The sequence below is a fragment of the Quercus robur genome, chromosome 11 (assembly GCF_932294415.1).
Source record: "Quercus robur chromosome 11, dhQueRobu3.1, whole genome shotgun sequence".
Taxonomy (NCBI): domain Eukaryota; kingdom Viridiplantae; phylum Streptophyta; class Magnoliopsida; order Fagales; family Fagaceae; genus Quercus; species Quercus robur.
The window spans coordinates 30,445,667-30,467,135 of NC_065544.1; the positions used below are offsets into that span (position 1 = coordinate 30,445,667).

Consider the following 21,469-nt stretch of genomic DNA (forward strand, 5'->3'; position numbering starts at 1 on the left):
ATTCATAAATTTGATACTTCTGGAATAAAGTATTATCTAGCTTATTCATTAAGTACAACTCCTGTTTTCACTTATCAAAAAAGTACAAGTCCTTTTTTCCTTTTATTTCTTATCTTAGAATCGATTGTTTTGTTTCAGTTCTTAAGTCAAAGGAAAAAACAGGAAGCTGAGGAAAGGCGCATTAAACTGAAAAAAGCACGGGAAGAATTTAAACAAATGTTAGAAGTATGTTGTCTGCTGCTTCTGGAAATTTCTTCCACCATATTCAAATAATGTAATTCTTATTCTTTTCCTTTTCTGATTTTCCACTGACTTTTTGACAGGAGTCTACAGAGCTAACATCATCCACAAGATGGAGGTCTGTGTTTCTCTAAATGGCATCAAATTAAAATTTTTCTTCTTAAATAAGACCTATGTTAAAATTTTCATATATCATTGTAAGTTTCATTATTGTTTTTCTTTGTTATGGGGATTTTCGAACAATCATTCAGCAAAGTAGTGAGTATGTTCGAGAATGATGAACGTTTTAAAGCTGTTGAACGAGATAGGGATCGCAAGGATTTGTTTGAAAGCTACTTGGAGGAGCTCAAAATCAAGGTAAAGTTCGGTTTCCTCTATTGCTCTCATTTGCTTTTTGGATATGCATTTGTGTAATTGAGTTTTATGTTCCCATCCCTATTTTGTCCCTATTTTTTAAAATATTTTTTTTAATGAATGATAAGATTTTAATTAAGAAAAAAGGGCCCCTTAGTACACAAGAAATATGTTACGAAAGCCACATTGTCAAGAAAAAGAAAAACTATAATTGAAATCAAGCAAAGAAGATTGTGAATGATTTGAAACAACCATCCACTCATGCAAAACACACAAACAATAGTTAAGATCCACTGGAGGCTTCTCAATACCTTCGAAAGCTCTACACCAATGCACCATCTAGGAAATCTCCCCTTCCAACAAGCCAACACTTAAAAGAACTCTATGCGGCATAACCCATTGAACTCCAAACAAACAGATAACTAGGAATTCAACTCACATGCATACTTACAATGGATGAACAGATGGTCAACTGTATCCCTAACCTTCTTATGCATGTAACACCACTCAATCATACAAACCTTGTGGTGACATAGGTTATCAATTATAAGAATGTTACCCAATGCAGCACTCCATGTAATAAGGGCAACCTTAAGCGGAGCTTTGACCCTCCAAATATTCTTCTAGGGAAAATAAGTGATTCCTCCAACAGCAAGCTCTCCATAGTAGGTTGCTAACACACTTGATCTTCAACATCCTTGTTGATTCTGGTTGAGTAGAGAAGGTCCATGAACGTGATCATTGCTTCCAACTTCCTATCATTTAATAGACATTTAAAAGTAATCCCAAACCATAGAACCATCTCTCCAACTCAATTAATCCAGTAGCCCCTTATCCTATGCTATACTATACAAAATTGGAAATACATCCTTTAGAACCTTGTGTCCACACCATGAATGTAGCCAAAAACGAACACCGGTCCTTTTCCCGACAGAAAATGAATTAAACCTAGAAAAAGATCCCAACCGGATCTAATATACTTCCATAAACAAACTCCATACCTCTTCTAACCTCCTTTGAGCATTACACACCCCAATTGCAACCGTACTTGCGATTAACTACTTGCCACCAAAAGCCCTCAGTATACTGCCGCTCCACTGCCCTGTTCAGCAGCTTGCTCAAGGCCTCCATCACTATAACAAACAATAGTGGTGATAAGGGATCTCCATGCCTAATGCCCCTGGAGCTACTAAAAAAACCACTGGGAAGTGAATCTACTTATTCAAGAAAAAAACAAATCATCTACTCTATCTATAAATAAAAATCCATGCACTCACAATCAGCTCCTTTTATAGCTGAAGTTGAAAAATAACCCGTTGCCATAAATGTTCTTGCTCAACCCCAAATCTCCAACCAATTAGTGCTTGATTAAAAATGCTTGGGTTGCGAATCTCCAATCCTCTGTTCTTCAAAGAGCATACCATCCCCCAATCCACTAAGTGTGTGCTAGGATAAACTTATAATCCAGCTTATATAGAACTTTTTAAAGCCTCTTCTTTACTAAGTACGGTTGAACTTTTACCTAATTTTTTTTTTTTATAAAGCAAAATAAGCCAATAAAATAAACCATCACAAACAAACCCTATGAAATTTCTTGGCATCTTTCATTCCACCAATAGAAAATCTCTTTGGAGCTTCTTCCTCTTGATGAATGTGATCCTCCCACCATTTGAAAGAGATAGCTTCTTCCAACTGGCAAGATGTTCCAACTTTCCTATTCACATGCGGCTTGTTGGAAAGATATCATAAGCAGTTGGGCTAACCTCCCACCAGTGAAAGTGAGATCTTGGCATGATACTTGGTGTGGCAACTCTAGTCTTAAGGATGTGTTTCTAGTGTTGTATTGCAGTAGATGAGAATGCCTTAGTTGCGTCTCATTTGAATGGAGGGCAAAGTTGGAACCTTCATCTAGTAGATTGCTGCAAGATTGGGAGTTGAGTTTGTGGATTTCTTTGAGCTATTGTATTCTAAGTGCTCATTTGGATAGCACTTATGCTGTGTCTGCGTTTCCTCCGTTTTTTTTTTTTTTTTTTTTTTTTTTTTTTTTTTTTTTTTTTTTTTTTTTTTTTTCAGCTGCAATGTTTGACCTGTTTTTCTGTGAACACTGCACTTGTGCACTGTTCACGGGTCCCACAAACTCCACTTTTTATCAACTTTTTCATTAAAAATGGGTCCCACAGCACTATTCACACATTTAAAAATTATTTTGCTACAGTGTTTTCAGTTTTCAGTTTCAGCAAAATAAGTTCTATCCAAATAGACCCTAAAATTCCATCGGGACAAGGGGCGGATGCAAGTCAGATCTATTTGTGACCCTTGGAGTAAAAAAATATGACATCTGTTCTAACTATTATGTAGTGAGGGGTTCTACATGGCTTTTTGACTTATAAGAAAAAAAAAAGGGGGGGGGGGGTGGTTTCCACATAGGTTTGCTTTCCTTAAAGGAGAAAACTGGTTTCGGTTTGACCAGTTTTCCTGACTCCCCTTTTCTTATTTTTTAAAATTTTCAATTTGTCCAAAAAAGAAAAAAAGTGAGGTAATATTTTAGGCACACATAAAAGCTAGCCCAATATTAAACTAAAGAATGTTAAGCCCACACCAAAACTAGCCCACATTGAACTAAAGAATTGTTAGGTCTACAAAAAAGTTAGCCCATACATTCATGTTTGAAATTCTTGGATTGTAGTATTTATGGAAAGTATAAATACTTTTTGTCTTTTTTTTTTTTTTTTTTTTTTTTGAGTAACTCTTTCCCTTTACCTTTTGTTTTTGAGCAGCAAATTAAAAGATTATTAAAAAAAGTAAGTCTTTGTAAATCTCTCTTCTAGGCTCAAAATCAGGAGGTATCTTTGTAAATAAATTTAGGACTTCCCTAAATAAAATAGAAAGCCATATAAATCTATTTTTAAAATTTATTTATAGTATTAAATAATTATTTATGTTGTAATTGCTTTGACCATCAGGTGGGCTAGAAAACCGGGAGCCACTCCCTTATTCAGTTCTTTGTCTTGTATGATTTTTACTTATCAAAAAAATATAATGATTCAACCACTACATATTGTTTAATAAATCAATCTCACTTGTCAAATAAAATTAAGAAAGAAAATAGAAAATGGCTGAAGGGGAAAAAGAAGTTGAAGTTTCCAACCTTTTTTTATTGGTAAGTCACAGACACACCCAATGGGTCTTGAATGCACGACCACACTCTCCACCTAGCATTTATAAGGGTAGGAGCTGCCAATTGAGGTAGAGCTCATTGGCAAGTTTCAACTTTTTAATTGAATTGAGTGCCTTTATGTGTTCAACATTTTTCCATATATGGTCATTGGTCTAAATCAACCTGTTTAATATGTCATCCTCATCTTGGTGCATTTGTCTTGGTTCATTCTGAATTCACAAGGTTTTGAGATTCATCCAAAATACTGCTACATAATCAGAGTCCATATGAATTACAAAATAAGGCCACAAACAAGATGATGATTATTATTATCATTAAAGCATATCTCTTAACTTAGTTTCCATTTGTGGACAATTTGCTCCTCCTCTCACCCTCCAACTAATGTGAAAAATTGTCAGAATTCTTTTTTTAAAAAGAAATTATCTGTATAGTTGGTCATAATTAATAACCAATATTACACAAAAATTTAAAGAAACTCTAAGCATAAAATTGCAAATTGGGGGCCTAAATTCAATATCGATTTCTTATTTAACCAATACATAGAGAAATTGAATTTGAAATTAATAGACCCCTAATTCATTACAATCCAAATTCAAGAATTTTGAGTAAGAAAAGTTCACATTCAAATTGAATCCTATTCCCAGCCAAACACAAAATAAAAATCTCAAAATATTAAAATGGCATTTGTACCTTGGTGGCATTGAATTATTGATTAAGCTCTCCAAGTTCTGCAAATCTAGTAATCAGAACCAAAAAGCAATTGAACACAAAATTCACTATTTGTTGCAAGTCTGACCTTGGAATATTTTGGATTGCCAGTCTTTTCTTCTCATTTATTTTTTTTTGATAGGTAAACATTCTGATAGAGGGTAAGAAATCAGAAATGGAAATATGATTTGTAAAACCCCAAACATGCGCCCACTGAAACAAAGTACCGAAGAGGAGCTTTTAAAAGATCTAAGGTTCTCTCCTTGTCTTCAAAGAAGCGTGTATTACGTTCTGTCCAAACCAGCCACATTAAACATGCTGGGACCTATTCCATATGGTTGACAGATGCTTTCCAAACCAGTTTCTCCAAGCAAAGTGGAGAGGGCTAACTGTCTTTGGCATTACCCAATGGATCCCAAAAACCTCGAAAATTGCAAAATGCATGAGAAAACTTACAGTGGAGAAGAAGATGATCCACAGTTTCCCCATCACAATAACACAAACAACACTTGTTAACCAAAAACTGATATCTCTTAACTAGAATATCGATAGTGAGTATCCCATCCCTAGCTGCTGTCCATAAGAAGAAAGACACCTGTTTAGGCACCTTTGCGCACCAAATACACTCCCAAGGAAAAACTTCATTGTAGGAACCAGACAGCAACTTATAGAAGGAACGCACATCAAACACCCCCTTCTTAGTCAACTTCCAAGTCAAAGTATCATCCCCCTCACCCCTCAGCATATTTGAATACAGAAAATGAAAGAACAAACATTTTCCTGCTCCCAATCCTTGAGCTCAATCCTTTGGAGCTCGACGGAAATGAAAATTTCAGCTTCTACTTCCCTCGTCTGAGGCAGATACAATGAGGTCAGAAATCCAAGCCACTTTAGATCGAGAACGGGTAAACAGATTAGGAAAAAGGTTCTTTAAAGGATTGCTCCCACACCAAGGATCATGCCAGAAACCATATGCCAGAAACTAATATGGTGACCCTCCCCCACATTATACACTACCTGTCCAAAGAACTTCTCTGCTCCTTCTCTAATGCTCTTCCACATCCCACACCCATGAGTACCTCTTCTCATTTATGCTTCATATACATTTGGTTGTCCAGGGTTGCACCACCTATCCCTTACAATATTTTCAATTTTTTGTTTATAAAAAAATTTGACTCCTTGAGTGAATTGTTGCATGCCAACGGAAATATACTCTATTTTTTGGATAAGTTCCAATGATGATATACTCACTGAAAGTTTTTGCATCATGCTTTGTCAATTGGGAGTTTTCTGATATTTAGATCTAATCAATATGTTGAAAACTTATGCTAATAGTAATAGTAGTTATTTTTACTTGGTTTTACATGATTGTAATGATTAGCATGAGATAACAACTTATCTGTGTCCATTACATATTGTTCTTTGGTTGGAGGCCTTAGCCTGATACCAATATTTAAAGATATTGAAGGTTTTGGATTTCAAACATCTATGCTTTTAGTTTTTATAATTTGCATTTTAGGAACGAGCAAGGGTAGAGGAGGAACGCAAGCGTAATAAAATGGAATACAGGGAATTCTTGCAATCTTGTGACTTTATTAAGGTACTCTTTAGGCAATGTTCTCTCTCTCTCTCTCTATATATATATATATGCATGTATGTATGCATGTATATATATCTTTCTTGCTGTTTATCTTTGGCTATTAAAATTATACTTGTGCATTACCTTTTTGCTTCAGGCAGACAGCCAATGGAGAAAACTTCAAGACCGCTTAGAGGCAGATGAAAGATGTGCACGTCTTGAAAAAATTGATCGCTTGGACATTTTTCTGGTAATTTTGTACCTGTAGCTTTGGAGTTTTCTATTGGGTTTTCAATTTAATTTTGTTCTTTTGTCCCAGGAATATATACGTGATTTAGAGAGGGAAGAGGAGGAGAGGAGGAAGATAGAGAAGGTTCTCTAATGTTTGGCCTTTTTGTGCTAGTGTTTGAACCCACATTTCTCCCCCTTTTTCTTGTATTTATTTTGTGTAATGTGCTGATCTTAATTTGTTCAAAATAGGAAGAATTGAGAAAGGTGGAGCGTAAAAACCGTGATGAGTTCCGTAAATTGATGGAAGAGCATATAGCTGCAGGCACTCTTACAGCCAAAACCCACTGGCGTGATTATAGCACGAAGGTCAGCAGCCAAGTATTTTTTACTTTTATTTTTTTATTTTATGTCAGCACAACATATGTGGGTCCTGGTAAGTTATAGTTTAGTTGTTATGTGGATTGTATCTTGCTGCACCATGTGTTGTCTAATGTCTTTTCTCCCTCTCTAGGTTAAAGATATACCTACGTATGTGGCGGTTTCATCAAACACTTCTGGGTCAACTCCGAAAGAGCTGTTTCAAGATGTTCTTGAGGAGCTAGAGAAACAAGTAACTAAACTTTGTCTTTGTAGTTCTTGTAGATTTCAGCTTTTCAATCAATGTTCAAGAAGATTATTCCAAGATCTTAAAGCCATTTGTCCTTTGAATTCGTTTATGCAACTTAGTTAATGGGCTTTAGTTTGCATGTTTTTTTGTCTTGTAAATATGTAACTTTGATTTTTATTTTCACAACAAGCCTTTGTCACAAGATTTTTGCAGTTGGCCACGTGCATTCTCTTCTGCCATTCTATTCTATCCGAAATCATACTTTTTATTACTTCCTTAATTGACTTGTCCTTATTTTTCCTACTAAAATTATTGTTATTTTTGGTGTTCCTCGATATTTTTCATTCCCTTAACTTGAATCAACTCTCTTTCATTCCCTATTTCTAAGAGAATTTTCTTATTTCAAATCCTCTTCTTCTATGTATTTTGACTTATCTATCTTCAACATTTTCATTTTAGTTGAACTCATTTTATAGTCACATATCATTAAATTTTTTATACATAATTTCAGGATTTTCAGTGCCATATGCAAAACATTTTTTGTTTTTCTCTAAGTGAATTTAAAAAAAAAAAAAAAAAAAAAAAAATTCAAATCCTCTTTTTCTATGTATTTCCACTTATCCATCTTAATGTTCTCATTTTAGTTAAACTCATTTTTTGGTCACATATCATTAAATTTTTTATTCATAATTTTAGGATTTTCAGTGCCATATGCAAAACATTTTCTATTTTTTTTTTCTTTTTTCTTTTTTTTTTATATGTAAATAAATTTATTAAAAAAACTGAAATTAAGTACATGGGTGTATATGAGAAAAAACATAATCAAGTTCACTGATGATAAATACGATGTTTTGCTTGTAAATTTTCTGTTCATAATTTCAGGAGTTTCAGTGCCATATGCAAGCCGTTTTATCTTTTTATTTATTTATTTTTAAGTAAATAACCTTTTTTAAAAAGAAACTCAAATCAAGTACACAAAGTCTATACAAGAAAACATAATTAAGTACACTGATGATAAATACAATGTTTTACTTATTGTAAAAAATAGAACAAGAACTTGCCACATTATATACTCTTCCCATCCATAAGTTCTTGTTTCTTATTCATCTGCACCAAAAACTTTTCCACATGAATAGCCAATGCTAATAATTTTTTTAATTACCATTAGATATGTACTACAAGTCAATAATTCCTTCATCCCTATTTATTACATTTTAGATGATGGGTTAATGTTGAGAAAAATTAATTACAGTTTCCTGAAAATATTTTAATTTTCCCAGAGGACAACATTTTTGGGACTGAGGGATTTTTCTTTCTGAGCCAACTGGTTTATGATTTGGTTAGATTTTATTTGAAAAGGAGAATCCAAATCAAAACAGCAACTGTTGTTTGCAAATATGTTAGGGTTGTAAGGCTAATTCTCGTATTTGGTAACTTTTGGGCTTATAGTATCATATACATCCTGTGTTGAAAACAGTGGCGCTTTAACAATAACTTGGAAACCTTTGATTTGCAGTATGATGAGGATAAAACTCGAATAAGAGATGCAGTGAAGCTTGGAAAGGTATAATATATCAAAGTTGTCTTGTTTCTACTTGCAACAATTTTGTTAGGTGTCTAATGTGCTGGTGATCTTCAGATTATGCTGTCATCTACCTGGACACTTGAAGACTTCCAGACTGCTATTTCAAAGGATGTTCATTCTCCGCCAGTATCAAATGTCAACTTAAAGGTCTCTATTTTACTCTCAGTAGTTGATTATTCTTTATTTCCTGTGTCAGTGCAGGGCATGTTCTTTTTGTTTTATTAGAATGCTTTGTTGCTCAACACACACATCTGGATACATATATTCCTTAATTTACTTAGCTGGACAACTTTAATCAATTGACTTGGTATCACAGTACTAAAAACAATTTTTTATTTATCAATTGCTTTGACACCTTGTTCTGTCTTGGGTTGGAGACATTGGGTGAGTGTGTTGCTTAGTTGTGGATTGGTGTTGTAAGTGTAAAAAGAGTGGTGACTCAATAATTCACCTGCTTTTCTGTTATGATATTGCATAATAATTATGGTCTTTCGTCTTGTGTTTAATTGTGATATATTGGGTTATGCCTAAGAGAGTAGTTGATTTGTTGGCGTGTTGGAAGTTGTTTTGGAAGATATCAAAATGAAGATATTTGGAATGCATTTCCTTTGCGTATAATGTGGTACATTTGGAATTGAACGGGGTACATTGGTGGTGCAGGAGAATTTTATTATAAAATTTAGTTTATTTATTTTTGGATATCAATTGTGTTCTTATTTTAGGCCCTTGTATTTTTATTTTAAGGTTTAGGATATTTTTGGCATTCAATAAGTAGGGTTTCCTACGCCAATTAGAATTAGGGTTTTGTTTCCCATATGAGCAAACTATTGTACTCTTATGTGGAGCTGATTTGGATGAATTAATTTTTTTTTTTTTCAGTTTCTTTGGTCTGGTGCCAACTCCAGCCAACCTTAGGTGCTAACTCCTAGTGGGTTTTTCACTTGGTGCCGACTCCAAGCAAGCTTAGAGCATTCACATAGGCCTCCTCAGATTTTTAGTTAAACTAAATAAAATAAAAAATAAAAAAACTACTTTTTGTAGTTTAGCTATCTTTAATTTTCATTCACATACATCAGACTCAATACTACGTCACTATTATAAATTTATAATTAAATATTATTTTCCTCCCCTTCACATTTTTAATCCTAAATTTCACAACTGCCCAACAAACTCACAACCCAGCAAACACCCACAATGCAAGCAGTGCTGCACACCCTTAACCCAAAAAACTCTCCTGAACCACCACCATAGCACCACCATCGTTGGAATCTTCACTTAGATCGATCTCGGCACTATCACTTAGCTCAATCTTGGTACAGTCACTTAGCTCGGTCTTGGAGTGTGAATTGGATTTGCTCAACAAATGGGTCTTCTTCTTCCCATGTGAATCAGATATGGGTTTTTGAGGGGTTATCTGGGTTTGATGTTGGATTTAGGTGATTGATGTGGTTGTGTTTGGGTGTTTTATTGTCTTTAGTGGTGTCATGGTGGTGGTTCGGGATAGAGGTTTTATTTTTTATTTTTTGTCTCTGGTGTTCCCTTGTTAGAATTCTGATCCTTTAGCACTTCAAAACTTGAGGTCGAGTTTTCTCCAACTAGGGATAGAATGTTGCAGGATGCACAAGGAGGATTTTATTATAATTTAGTTTTTTTTTTTTTTTTTTTTGATGTCCCTCATATTTATTTTAGGCCCTCATATTTTTATTTCAAAGTCTAGGGTATTTTTCATTCAATAAGTACAGTTTCCTACGCCATTTAGAAATTTAGAATTGGGGTTTCGCTTCCTATATAAGCAAACTATTTTTCTCTTTTGAGGAGATGATTTGGATGAATGAAAATTTCTTTCAATTTCTTTGGTCTAGTGTTGACTCCTGCCAACCTTAGGTGCCAACTCCTAGTGTTTTTTTTTGCTTGGTGCTGACTCCTAGGTTCCCATCCTTTTATTTATTTTTTCTTTCAATTTTATTAATGAATCCTTTTAGGTTGTCATGTGTCAATCGAAGTTGAAGATGATTTTTATTTAAATTTTTTTAACGTTATATGTATGATTGGATGGCTGCCGTATGTGTCCATTCTTTCTCTAAATTGCTTAGTTTCTTGATCTTTGTAATTTTAGACGACTTTTATGGTGCATCTCATGTATACATCCCATGTATCTGGGCTGTGCCCTTATTTGCATAATCAATAAAAGTTCTTACTTATAAAAAATTCTCTTTTTTTTCATTGCTTACTGTTCCCCCAAACTCATAAAGTATCTAGTTTCCATGCTTCTCCAAGTTTTTCCCTCAAGTAACCTCTGCAAATCCTTTGAGACCTTTATAGACTCATTAATGAAATAATTCTAATCAAGGAAATACAAATATATGTAGAGTTTTTTAACCAATCCATTTGTAGACAAGGCACAGGATTTCCTTCTAACCCAATTATAGGTTATATGTAACTTTCCTAAAACTATCTCTACAAATGGCGAAAAAGTCTCAATTTGGAATTTGGGACATTTCAGAAAATATTTACTGCAACAAATGTCTTTATTGGTTTAAACTTTTAAATACAAGGTTGTGAAAGCTTGAAGAACTTTTAGTGGCAAAGGCCTCCTGAGAAGAATTTTCTTTAACAAACTCTACAAATAAAATAATGGTAGTCAAAATGAAGAATTAGAAACATTCCACCTGGGGATGGCAATTTTGCCCCGCCCCTCCCTGCTTCGCCTTGCGTGGGTTTTCCTTGCCCTACAAAGGTCGTGGGACGGGGATAGGCCAAGATTTTAGCCTCGCATCATGGGGCAGGGTGGGGATGGGTTTAGACTTTTTAGACCCATTTTGCCCTACGTTGATAAGGGTTATAATTGTAAATTTTTCATACCCTAAAACCTCACTATTTAAACAAACATATTAATATTATCTTATTTTATTCTACCCAACGTGACTCTCTACTTCTATTTTGTTATGTGTTATACTATGAGATTTTTTTTTATTTTTTATTTTTTTTATTGTGATATTGTCTTGTTAAACACTTGGATAATATTATTCAGTTTTTGCTAAAAATTAGTTTGATTTGATGGGATAAATTTAGTTGTAATTTCAAGTATATTTTTATTAAAGAAACAGGTTTTATTAAAGAAAATTGTAGTAGTTGTGGGGAAAATTAATAAGAAGTAAAGTTTTACAGGGTGGGGTGGGGATTCGCAGGGCCCCAAGGGGTGGGGATGGGGAAAGACAACCATGTGGGGCGGGGGCGAAGACCCCATCCTTCGGCACTGCCCCACCCCATTGCCATCCCTAGTTCCACCATTTATTTTCTACAACCATGCCTTCTAGTTTCAAATTTAAGTGGCAATGCTACTTATAAAAAAAAAGGTTGCAATGCTTAAACTGGCACTATCTGTTTTGTTATTATCTCTTAATGTCTCCACCATTATCTCCTTAGATGATGTCTGTTATTAACTCAAGTACTTATCCTGTAACCTGCGCAGCAGTGCTTCTTATAAATGCTATCGATAAAATTTTGGATGAAAAGCTTTTTTCATACCTAGAGGTTGTCTACAGTTTACAAAAATGCTTTAGTAAGACACTAAAAGAACAATGCTTGCATGCAAGGCATTGCTTATGATTTCATATATCTATTATCATCTGAAACTTTATATAAGGTGCCATCACATGTAAGATATGCCCATAGTACCTATCTACATTGCTAATAGTTGGGCTGCCAGTAATAAGAATTATGGTATATGACCATCGCATTACAAATGTGATGCTCTAACCTCTGAGCTAAGTGGGCTCACCTAACAAAAACTTGTTTACCAACCACACATTGTCTAACCAAATCAGTATTTTGTTGTATGTGTATTATATCAAGGCCTGGAATTTTAGAAATGTTTTGTTAACTATGATGAGTTCTCTCTTACTGATAAGCAGTCATGTTGTATGAAGTAATTGAGTTGCTAAAGGCTTGTATACATCTATTGAGAAAATCAAAGATTTTCTGAATCTATTCATTTAGAAAATTTCTTGTTTCCTGCAGTGTGTGCATTTTTCTTGTACCTTATGCCCCCTTAATGATCTGACATGATGTTCTACTACACTGCAGCTGGTATTTGATGAGTTACTGGAACGAGTTAGGGAGAAGGAAGAGAAAGAAGCTAAAAAGCGTAAACGCCTTGCGGATGACTTCGCTCATCTACTTTGTTCAACAAAGGTGTAACATGCTTTGTAGCAACTATGAGATGCACTCATTATGTAATGGTTGAGTATCAAAAGGATTTTGTCCGTCTATCTAATTATTTACTTCATTGCAGGAAATATTTGCATCTTCAAAGTGGGAGGACTGCAAACCACAGTTTGACAGTAGCCGGGAGTTCAGGTAATTTTTATTAGTAATTGAAACAATGGTACTTTGTCTTAGGGTCCATTTGGAATAGTTTATTTTCGTTGGCTTATTTTGCTTTAAAAAAGTTGGGTGAAAGTATTGTTGTACCTAGAAAAAGTGAGGCTTTAAAAAGCTAAACATAATTTGGCAGTGAAGATAAGCTAAAATTTGAACTTATACAAATACACACACTTAAAACTCTTTTTGTATAAATCATTTTTTTGGAATTGATTGTTGTTTACCAGATGGATGATTTCACACTTCTACTTATTTAGTGCCAAATTCTATATTGTTTGAGAGATTTTGTTCTATTAACTTCTTGTCCATTGGTGGACACCATGAGCAGCAGTTGACAACCTTGTCCTCTTTGGATACTTTCATTGCTAAGAAGGGCAAATACTCTCTTTTTCTTCTTGGGGTGGGTGGGGGGGGGGGGGGATACATACTAGAAAGTCATTATGTAAGTATTAATGTTACTATTTTTATTTTTCACCTATCTTTTTAATTGCAACAATGCTACTCTCAAACTTCCACCAATATTTGAATTCTGTCCGATCCATTTCCCATGTGACTTTTAGATGTGACTTGACACATGACACTGTCTAGATTGACATGGTACCCTTTTATTCTATCTAGCAACAGATTTGCAGTATCCTTCTGGCAATTTTCTTTTTCAAATTTGTTGTTGATAAAGACATGTTAATTAAATTTAATTAACAATGAAAGTCCTTTTTCTCTCTCTCTCTCTCTCTTACACCTTTCTTTGCAAATTGTAATAAAAGTTTGTCCTCTCCCACATTAAGTTTAGCATTTCCAAATGCTTGTTCTGCTGCATTTTTAAAGCTAACTTCCCTGAGGGGGTGTATGGACTATGGAGATGTCACTGAGGGCAGTGGTGAAGAAGCAGAGGAAGAAAGGGAAAAAGGTGAGGGAATGGTGGTTGTGGAGGGAGTCGAGGTAGGAGGCAAGAGGGACATTGAGAGGTGGATGGCCGGCGGTGGTGTTCTTGGGCTTGGATTGGATATGGGAAGGGGTGGTGGGGATGTATCTTGGGCTTGGGATTTGATTTAGGGTTAAACACATGAAACTTTAGGGTTTTGTTTGGAGAGAGTGGGCGAAAGGGTGGTTTTTGAGAGGTGATTTGGCGCAATTAGTTGACTAGTGGGGATTAGCTGTTGCTTTGGCTGCATTATTATGCCATTTATGTAGATGAATGTGTGTGTGTGAGAGAGAGTTCAGTGTTTTGGGGGATTTTGTGGCTCTTGTATTGTTTTGGCAGCGGTGTGGTTATTGTTATGGGATGGTTTGGGCCACGAGCATGGCTGTGGTTTTTGGGATTGCTGGTGTTAGGTTTCAGAATTTCAGGCCATGGATGTGGCTGTGGAGTTGGTGTAGGGTTTATGTGGCAGGGAATAAGGTGGAGGAAGAGAGAAAACACTGTAAATCAGCATTTCTCCTCAATTCTAAAATATAAATTTATGAGTTTTCAGTTTAGGTGGCATCTGACATGGTTGAGGTACCAGCAATTTAGCCATTTCACTAACTTTGTTGGCTTGAATTTGGACGGATGGATGAGAGTGATTAATCTTGTGGTTGGTTGTAGGAATTGGATGGGTAAACCAAATATTTGGAATATGGTTCCATGATGTTTGATGTGCATCATATGGAGGAAATGATATAGACATACGTTTGAGGATATGGAGAGTACGGGTGAGAGGCTTATTGCCACCTTTTTTGTTGGCACTTTGTTTGAATGGTCTTGTGCTCAGGGTTTCATATCCAGAGATTCCATTCCGTTATTCTTAAAGTCTGTCCTTCTGTACATAATTTGTTGTAATTTTTTTTTGTATTCTTTGACTACTTTGTGCCCTCCATGCATGAAGTAGTCTTCTTTTAACAAAATAGATGTCAAAAAAAAAAAAGAAGATTTTTGCAGGATGGATGAAAATTGGAAGAATGCCAATTGCAATCAGAAAGTTAAAGACAAATTGGAACATTAATGAAAGATTTGTTTACTGACTAGTTATTTTATTGTTATTGGAAAAAATAATGACAAATGAAAATAAATAACCTAGAAATGCTACCCGTGTTTTAATGGTCATCAAATTTCTAATTATATTGTACCTATAACTTATGTGGGCTTATCATAAAAAGAAAAAAAAAAAAATGCTGTACGTGTTGGTTTAGCTTTTTTGGACTTATGTAAACTGTCAAATTCATTCTTAGATGACCTTTGCTTGACATGAAGTATAACAGTTTTGAGTACCCTTGTGTGTAGTTCCATAGGAGAAGAGAGCTTTTGCAGGGAGATATTTGAGCAACATATAGCTCAACTAAAGGAACAGGCAAAAGAACAGGAGCGAAAACGGAAGGAGGAAAAGGTATTCAACTAGTACCAATTTCTACACCATGAGTATTCATCTTCTGATCATATTCGATTATTGACAATATCTGAGAGTAGAACCTTTGCCAAAGTGTTCACCAAGTGAAATGCAGAGTATTAATATGTTCACATGAGATCTGGGGGAAAAAAATTGTTTTACACATGAATTTTTATCTATGAAGCATGGATACATGCATAGGTACAACACGGTGATATGGCAATTTTTGAAAAAATAGGACATGGGTAGGCAGGATACATCTATTAAATAATTATTAAATATATTATTATTTACATTTTCTATATACTATTAAGCATTTATTTTTCATATCACGTTAAATATATATCAAGTTAAGAGTAATAATAGATAACAAAGCAAATCCATGACTATTAAAGGATGTTTAGAAATTATAATAAAAACCAAGAGTAAAGATATTTATTAATTTTCAAATGCACTATTACTATTCAGAGCATGAATGCTCTCTTTATTTTGTGAAAGGGTATTTGATTCCTCTTGTTCTTGTGTCCCAGCTGTGTTCTGAATATATATATATATATATATATATATAAAGAACACAGCTGGGATACGCATGCAGAAGTATTCTAGGTGTGTCAAGTATCCGACAAGGGTACGGAACCCCAAATGAAGTGTCTGTGATTCCTAGATTTTTATTTAGTTTGTCTGGAATATGACAATATATGTATCTCTCTCTCTCTCTCCCCCTCTGTGTGTGTGCATGTGACTGTCTTCTCTCCCTGTGTTATGTTTTAGAATGTGACGATTAACACTTGCAGAGAGCACTTGCATTTTCTGAATCTTTCGCAGAATGCATCATGCTACCCTAGCTTTTCTAGAGGCTCATTTTATTGTGCAAACCAGGTTTTCAATTTTGACCTTACTATGAATTTTTTTCTTCTTGTAGTGGTTTTAGGATTAGAGAAGTTGCTGAGGTAATTTGGTCATCTGGAACACAAATGGCAATGCATTTGTAAAGATGGTGCAATTGGGCTACGTTTTATATTCAGCAAGAAAAACAAACAAACAAACAAAAAAGTGCTCCACTTTATAAAGTAACTGAAAGTAGTATAAGTATTGAGGAAAGACTTGTCCTACAATTTAATTGGGGACCTAGTCCCCTAGGTTTAATGGCATGATGAGGAAGGATTATGCATAAATATTGGTTTGCACAGTTTAGTTATTAGCCTGTATGATAACTTAGCCTATATGTACCCTGGGAAATAAATAATAGGAAAAAAGTAGGACAGTGTCTGTATTTTTGGCTATCAATTAATCATGGGTATAATGAGGTGTATGTATGAATTGATGTTGAAAGCATAATACATATATAAGAACCTAAATTCCAGAAACTTCAGTATATTGCACAATTCATGCATGAAAAAGCAAAGATAATTTGAACTTGACTTCGCATATTCACAATTCCAGTTTCTGATTTTTATTCTGTAGGCAAAGAAGGAAAAAGAGAGAGAGGAAAGAGAGAGGAGAAAAGCCAAGCAGAGAAGGGAAAAAGAGGAAGGACGTGAAAAAGAAAAAGATGAACACTTTAAGAAGGAGAGAGCGGACAGTAAAAATGTTGATGTAGGAGATGTTCATGTCTATAAAGAGAACAAAAGATCGGGAGAAGAAAGTATTAAGAAACAGAGAAAGCGGCATCATAGTTCTGAGGATAATGTCGATGAAAATGAGAAAGTCCGGTCAAGGAAATCCCATGGATCTACCAGTGACCACAAGAAATCAAGACGGGTAAGTTAATTATTCCTTTATTGCATGTTTGAGCTGGTTTTGATTTCTCTTGGTTCATTTGGTTTAGTACTTTTAACACTTGCATAACATGCAACTCTTTTTGCTGATAAATGGTGCAGCATGCATCTGCTACTGAATCAGATAATGAAAGCAGGCATAAAAGACATAAGAGGGACCACCGGAATGGTTCTCGTAGATATGGGGGTCATGAGGAGCTTGAAGATGGGGAGTTTGGTGACAATAAGCAAAATTTGGTAGATACTTAATCCTACAAAGTTCTAATTCTTCCACCACCACCCTCTTTTGAGACAAAGAGGGTAGAGAGGGGGGGGGGGGGTGTGGTGGGGGGGGTGGGATATCAAGTTTGATATATAGTCATCATTAGCAAGATATTTAATTTCAAAGCAACCTTACTTATATTTGCAGTACCTTGTTATCAGTGTAAATACTGCTTTTCAGCTTAATCAGCCACATCTTTGTCTTATAGTGACTTTGGGTTTCCGAGAAATTAATTAGAGGTAAGTCCTATAACGTTTGTAACATTTTTAATATCAATTGAAGAGGTCAATTTCTAACCTTCTATAAAATGACTCATAAATGTTGGAATCTCTACTAATTTAAGCATACAGCGAAAAAGAAGTCAAATATGAAAGCAACTGTGCAAGTGTCATTGCACATCATTAATGCTAAATAAAATTCTAATTTCTTGGTTGTTGACTTGCTGATTCTTGAGGATGTAAGGTACCATTACATCTATTTGAGGAGAAACAGAATATAGTAAACAGAATTTGAGGAGAAACATAATATAGTAAACAGAACTTTGAATTTTGTGCGCTCTTTTTGTCTTCTTGGCAATTGGTGGATGTTTTACCCATTCAGAAAGAGGATATATTTTTACTTATTAAAGAAAGAACATATTTTTATTTTTTGGCATATACAAAGTACATGGAAATGTGCCAAATACTTGATAATCTCTCTGGGAATTGTAAAGCTCAAAATTAAACTCATTCCACTCTGGTATGCAATTCCTTGAAGGCTAAAAGTAATAATCCTGCTGTATTTTTTTAATTATTTATTTTTATAAGAAATGAATACGTAGAGATAAGCCATATTATATGTAAAACCATCCTGTACGCATTCGGTGTACTAGGGCACTCACCCTCCACTTTTTAACAAAGCTTCTATTAAAAAAGGAAGCACATAAAATGAAACTTTAAAATCTTATAAAATATGTGCAAAATGTATATGCTTGTAATGTAGTTAAAAAGTAGTTGGAATGTGTCCATTCAGTTTGTCTAAACCGGTTAGCAGATTGATGTGTTTGTGACATGGCCTGGCTTCTGGTTTAATGGCCTGGGCCTCTGCCTTGTTTTGGAGTCTGCAGAATATGCAAAATTATAAGGCTTAAGCTGGCTCCTTGAAGTGTTTTGCCTTTCTTAAAAAGAAAAAGAGAGAAAAAAAAGGGGGTGGGGGGGGGGGGGGGGTGGGGGTGAAGCTAGAATTATAAATCTTTGGCTGCTGTGATCTCATGTGGGAAGGATCAGGAGGATGTCATATTCAGTTTTTTTGCTCTTGGTGATTGTTGCATATCTGACACATTAAAAATGATTAGAGTGGAGAATTTGTATTGAGTACCTAAGAAATAATAATCTTCTGTTTGATTAAATTTTGATTAATTTTGTTTTTGTGTGTGTGTTTGAGAGAGAGAGGCATTTAGCTTCCACAGTGCATCATTTCCCTACGTTTGGGAGAAGAGAAAAGGAGAGGGGGGACCAAATTTTAACTATTGACTTCTCAATTCTCCCAATTTTTTTTTTGGTCTCCTCATTCTGTAGCTTTTACTTTTTGTTCTACATCCTGTGTATTATTATCTTACATTTTGGTGACAATCATCAAAACAATTACTTGTCAGACTATGATGCATTGTATGCCTGTTTGCTAGTCCTTATCATATACGTATCCTCTATATCTTTATTTTGAAGCATGAGATAAAATCTTCTTTTGGTGTATATGCCTCTGTATAATAATGTCATCATCCTTTCATATTTCCCAATGGCTACTACTATCCACTTTATGTCTATAGACTCTATAGTTAAGCATGAAGGAGCATGAATCAATTACTTTTCATTTCTGTATCTTGCTCACAAAGTTGAGGGAAATAAAGCAGTAAAAATGAGGTGCTGTTAACTCACTCAGTTGAGGAAAGGTTGATTGATTTTCATTTTCTCTAAATTTGTTGAAAGCATGCTTGTGTGCATCACTTCAAGCCCTTGCGTGGAACTAGTCACATTTGGAATTCTGATACAACTTGGTGGTTGAACAAGTATCTGTATCTGTGGATGGAGCATCTGTTTTTACCGAAAAAATAATTCAATTATTTCTTCAACAATCTCACCCATGATTGCATCTCCTATCTCCGTGCCTATTTTCCTCTTTAGTTGCTGAAAATTTCTCCATTCTTCTAATGTGCTTGACAAATCAAAATTCATCAGGTGGGTTATGTTCATAAAGTCTCCACTTGGTTTCCCCAATGAGCAAATTTGCTTATAGATGATTTGCTCCATGTCTTCCAGCTCTGAGATGTCATCAGTATACTTGAGTCTTTCACTCTTCCTTCCCTGGGTTTCTTCGGCTTCCTTCATAGGATGGAGCAGGAGTTGTTTCCTTTGCTGCAACAGCCTTTTGTTTCTCAGGTACTGAGAACAAGTCCAATTGAACCCCCTTTTTTTGGCGAAACCAACATGGCTTTTTTCCTCTATTGGTGAGTTTATTAGTACTTCCCATAGTGAAGCAGACAACATGAAGTCTCCAGCATCTCTTTTGTTTGGAATGGAGGTGTTACTTGATGGGGCTTCTTTGTTTGTGATGAAATCAGACCCTGTTTGTTGCAAAGTAAGATGCATGTTAATAATTGGAGAGCGAAGATGTATGATTATGTTTTTCATTTTATTTATCAGATAAAAACTTGTCATGAAACTGATGAACCTTTGTTGGATATTGCTTCCGTTAGTAGTGATGCGGTGCTGAGTTGCATGTCACCTTCCATGCTCATCCAATGAAATTTTGCATCTGCAGCAGTCTGTTAGCTTAGTAAGTGAGCATAATCAATGAAACTGTAGCAAAGTAATGCTGCAAGAAAAATTGAAGTGAAATCTGAAGTGTGTCCTTGCTACCATGCTTTATAATTAGAAGCTGTTGTACCTTTACTTTCAAATTCTCAATATTGAAGGTCACTGAAGTGCTAGCATGAGTGAAGACAGGATGTCTTTTAGAATGCAAAGGATGTTCTTTGACATTGCTGTTATTCGAGCGATATGCATTCAAACATTTAATGGAGAAAATCCAATTTGTTTTTTCAATTTGCCTGGTCTTTCTGATGGTCTCAGTAATGTCATCATCTTTATTGCTCCTTGTGCAATTTGAAAGCTCCTCGCTGTTTTTAGTGGGAATAAGCTTGTACATTATCGATGCTAAGGACTTTGTCGTGAATAAAATCCTTTTTCTTCCCTTGTTTATATCAAAATGGTGTGATCTCGTTTGGTTCTTGGTTGAATCAACTGACTGGTTATTGGAATTCAAGCTCTTCGTGTATCTTCTTTCTGAAAGGTAACTAGCCATGGTGAAAGGCTCTTGTTGGTCCTGGAGATGTTCTCTAAGCTGTTTTGCAGGTGCTGGCTTAGATGCAGGGAAAGCCATTAAACCTTGAAACTTGATGTAGGAGTGAAAGAGGATAAAGGTGCTAGTTTAAGATGTTAAGAGAAGATGAGGGTGTAGGGTAACAAGTGGAACTTTGAGCATGCTTGTTGTGGAGACTGAACAGTAGAACCTGATTGCATAGTTGAGATATATATATAAATGTGATGGGAGGAAAGAAAGGGGGAGGAGCCAAACTAGGGTCAGCAATCCTGTAATTGATTGGGGACAACCAAAAGTTAAAACTAGGAAACCTTCTCATTGATTGCTGACACCAACTTGTTAGAACTATAGAATCTAATTATTGCTGTGGAACCTTTCTTTTTCTCTATCTTATATCAGAAATGATGATATCTTTGTAAGATTATTTCCTTAAAATATATATTGCCCCCTAAAGTTTTGTCCTGTATTTTATTCACACATAACATTACTTATAGGAGCAAAGGCAAATTGAATGTTTCTATTACTCATTTATCTATTAAATTCTAGACAAGGTATGATTTATACTCTTAAGAGTATATATGCTTTTGTCCTAGACCTTAAATCACTCTTCCATGTTCCTCTTTCTTGGACACTATGTATATTATACTCGGTGTTAAAATAGTTGGATTGATATATATTCTTATATAATTTTGTCATGTGGGAAGGTCCCACTCTGGTACAGTTAGGTGAAACACTGAGGAAGAGAGAGGCCTCATGTTTTTTCGAATGAAGCTGTATCATGACTTGTAGAGGAAGCACTTAACCTTGAACCCAAGCTGAAGTGTCATATTGTAGGTGCATTGCA

General features: G+C 35.1%; 2 protein-coding genes across 3 annotated transcripts in view; one reads left to right on the forward strand and one right to left on the reverse strand.

The window, feature by feature from the left end:
- Positions 1-17,576, forward strand: part of LOC126707363 (pre-mRNA-processing protein 40A-like) — a 31,130-nt gene extending 13,554 nt beyond the window's left edge. For both annotated transcript variants that reach the window (XM_050406968.1, XM_050406969.1), the window contains exons 15-29: positions 139-225; positions 324-358; positions 492-597; positions 6,000-6,080; positions 6,217-6,309; positions 6,379-6,432; positions 6,540-6,656; positions 6,802-6,900; positions 8,414-8,461; positions 8,537-8,629; positions 12,569-12,676; positions 12,777-12,841; positions 15,126-15,228; positions 16,693-16,989; positions 17,109-17,576. In XM_050406968.1, coding sequence (XP_050262925.1) covers positions 139-225; positions 324-358; positions 492-597; positions 6,000-6,080; positions 6,217-6,309; positions 6,379-6,432; positions 6,540-6,656; positions 6,802-6,900; positions 8,414-8,461; positions 8,537-8,629; positions 12,569-12,676; positions 12,777-12,841; positions 15,126-15,228; positions 16,693-16,989; positions 17,109-17,255 — 1,533 coding nt within the window. In that variant the 3' untranslated portion in view covers positions 17,256-17,576. The remainder of the gene's footprint in view (positions 1-138; positions 226-323; positions 359-491; positions 598-5,999; positions 6,081-6,216; positions 6,310-6,378; positions 6,433-6,539; positions 6,657-6,801; positions 6,901-8,413; positions 8,462-8,536; positions 8,630-12,568; positions 12,677-12,776; positions 12,842-15,125; positions 15,229-16,692; positions 16,990-17,108) is intronic.
- A 1,518-nt stretch (positions 17,577-19,094) lies between these two features.
- Positions 19,095-20,896, reverse strand: LOC126707203 (uncharacterized). The gene is made up of 3 exons (XM_050406798.1): positions 20,191-20,896; positions 19,975-20,068; positions 19,095-19,867 (listed from the first exon to the last, which is right to left on the reverse strand). Exons 1-3 carry the CDS (start codon positions 20,683-20,685, stop codon positions 19,344-19,346), a joined length of 1,113 nt encoding a protein of 370 aa, XP_050262755.1. The 5' UTR covers positions 20,686-20,896; the 3' UTR covers positions 19,095-19,343.
- Between the last annotated feature and the right edge of the window lie 573 nt (positions 20,897-21,469).

Bases quoted from the DNA above. Each gene is read 5' to 3' on its own strand.
- LOC126707203 (XM_050406798.1), bottom strand. From the start codon at position 20,685: ATGGCTTTCCCTGCATCTAAGCCAGCACCTGCAAAACAGCTTAGAGAA. The intron at 20,069-20,190 runs GTACAACAGCTT...CTAAGCTAACAG, and splicing joins TTGAGAATTTGAAAGTAAAG to ACTGCTGCAGATGCAAAATT. The intron at 19,868-19,974 runs GTTCATCAGTTT...TGCAACAAACAG, and splicing joins GGAAGCAATATCCAACAAAG to GGTCTGATTTCATCACAAAC.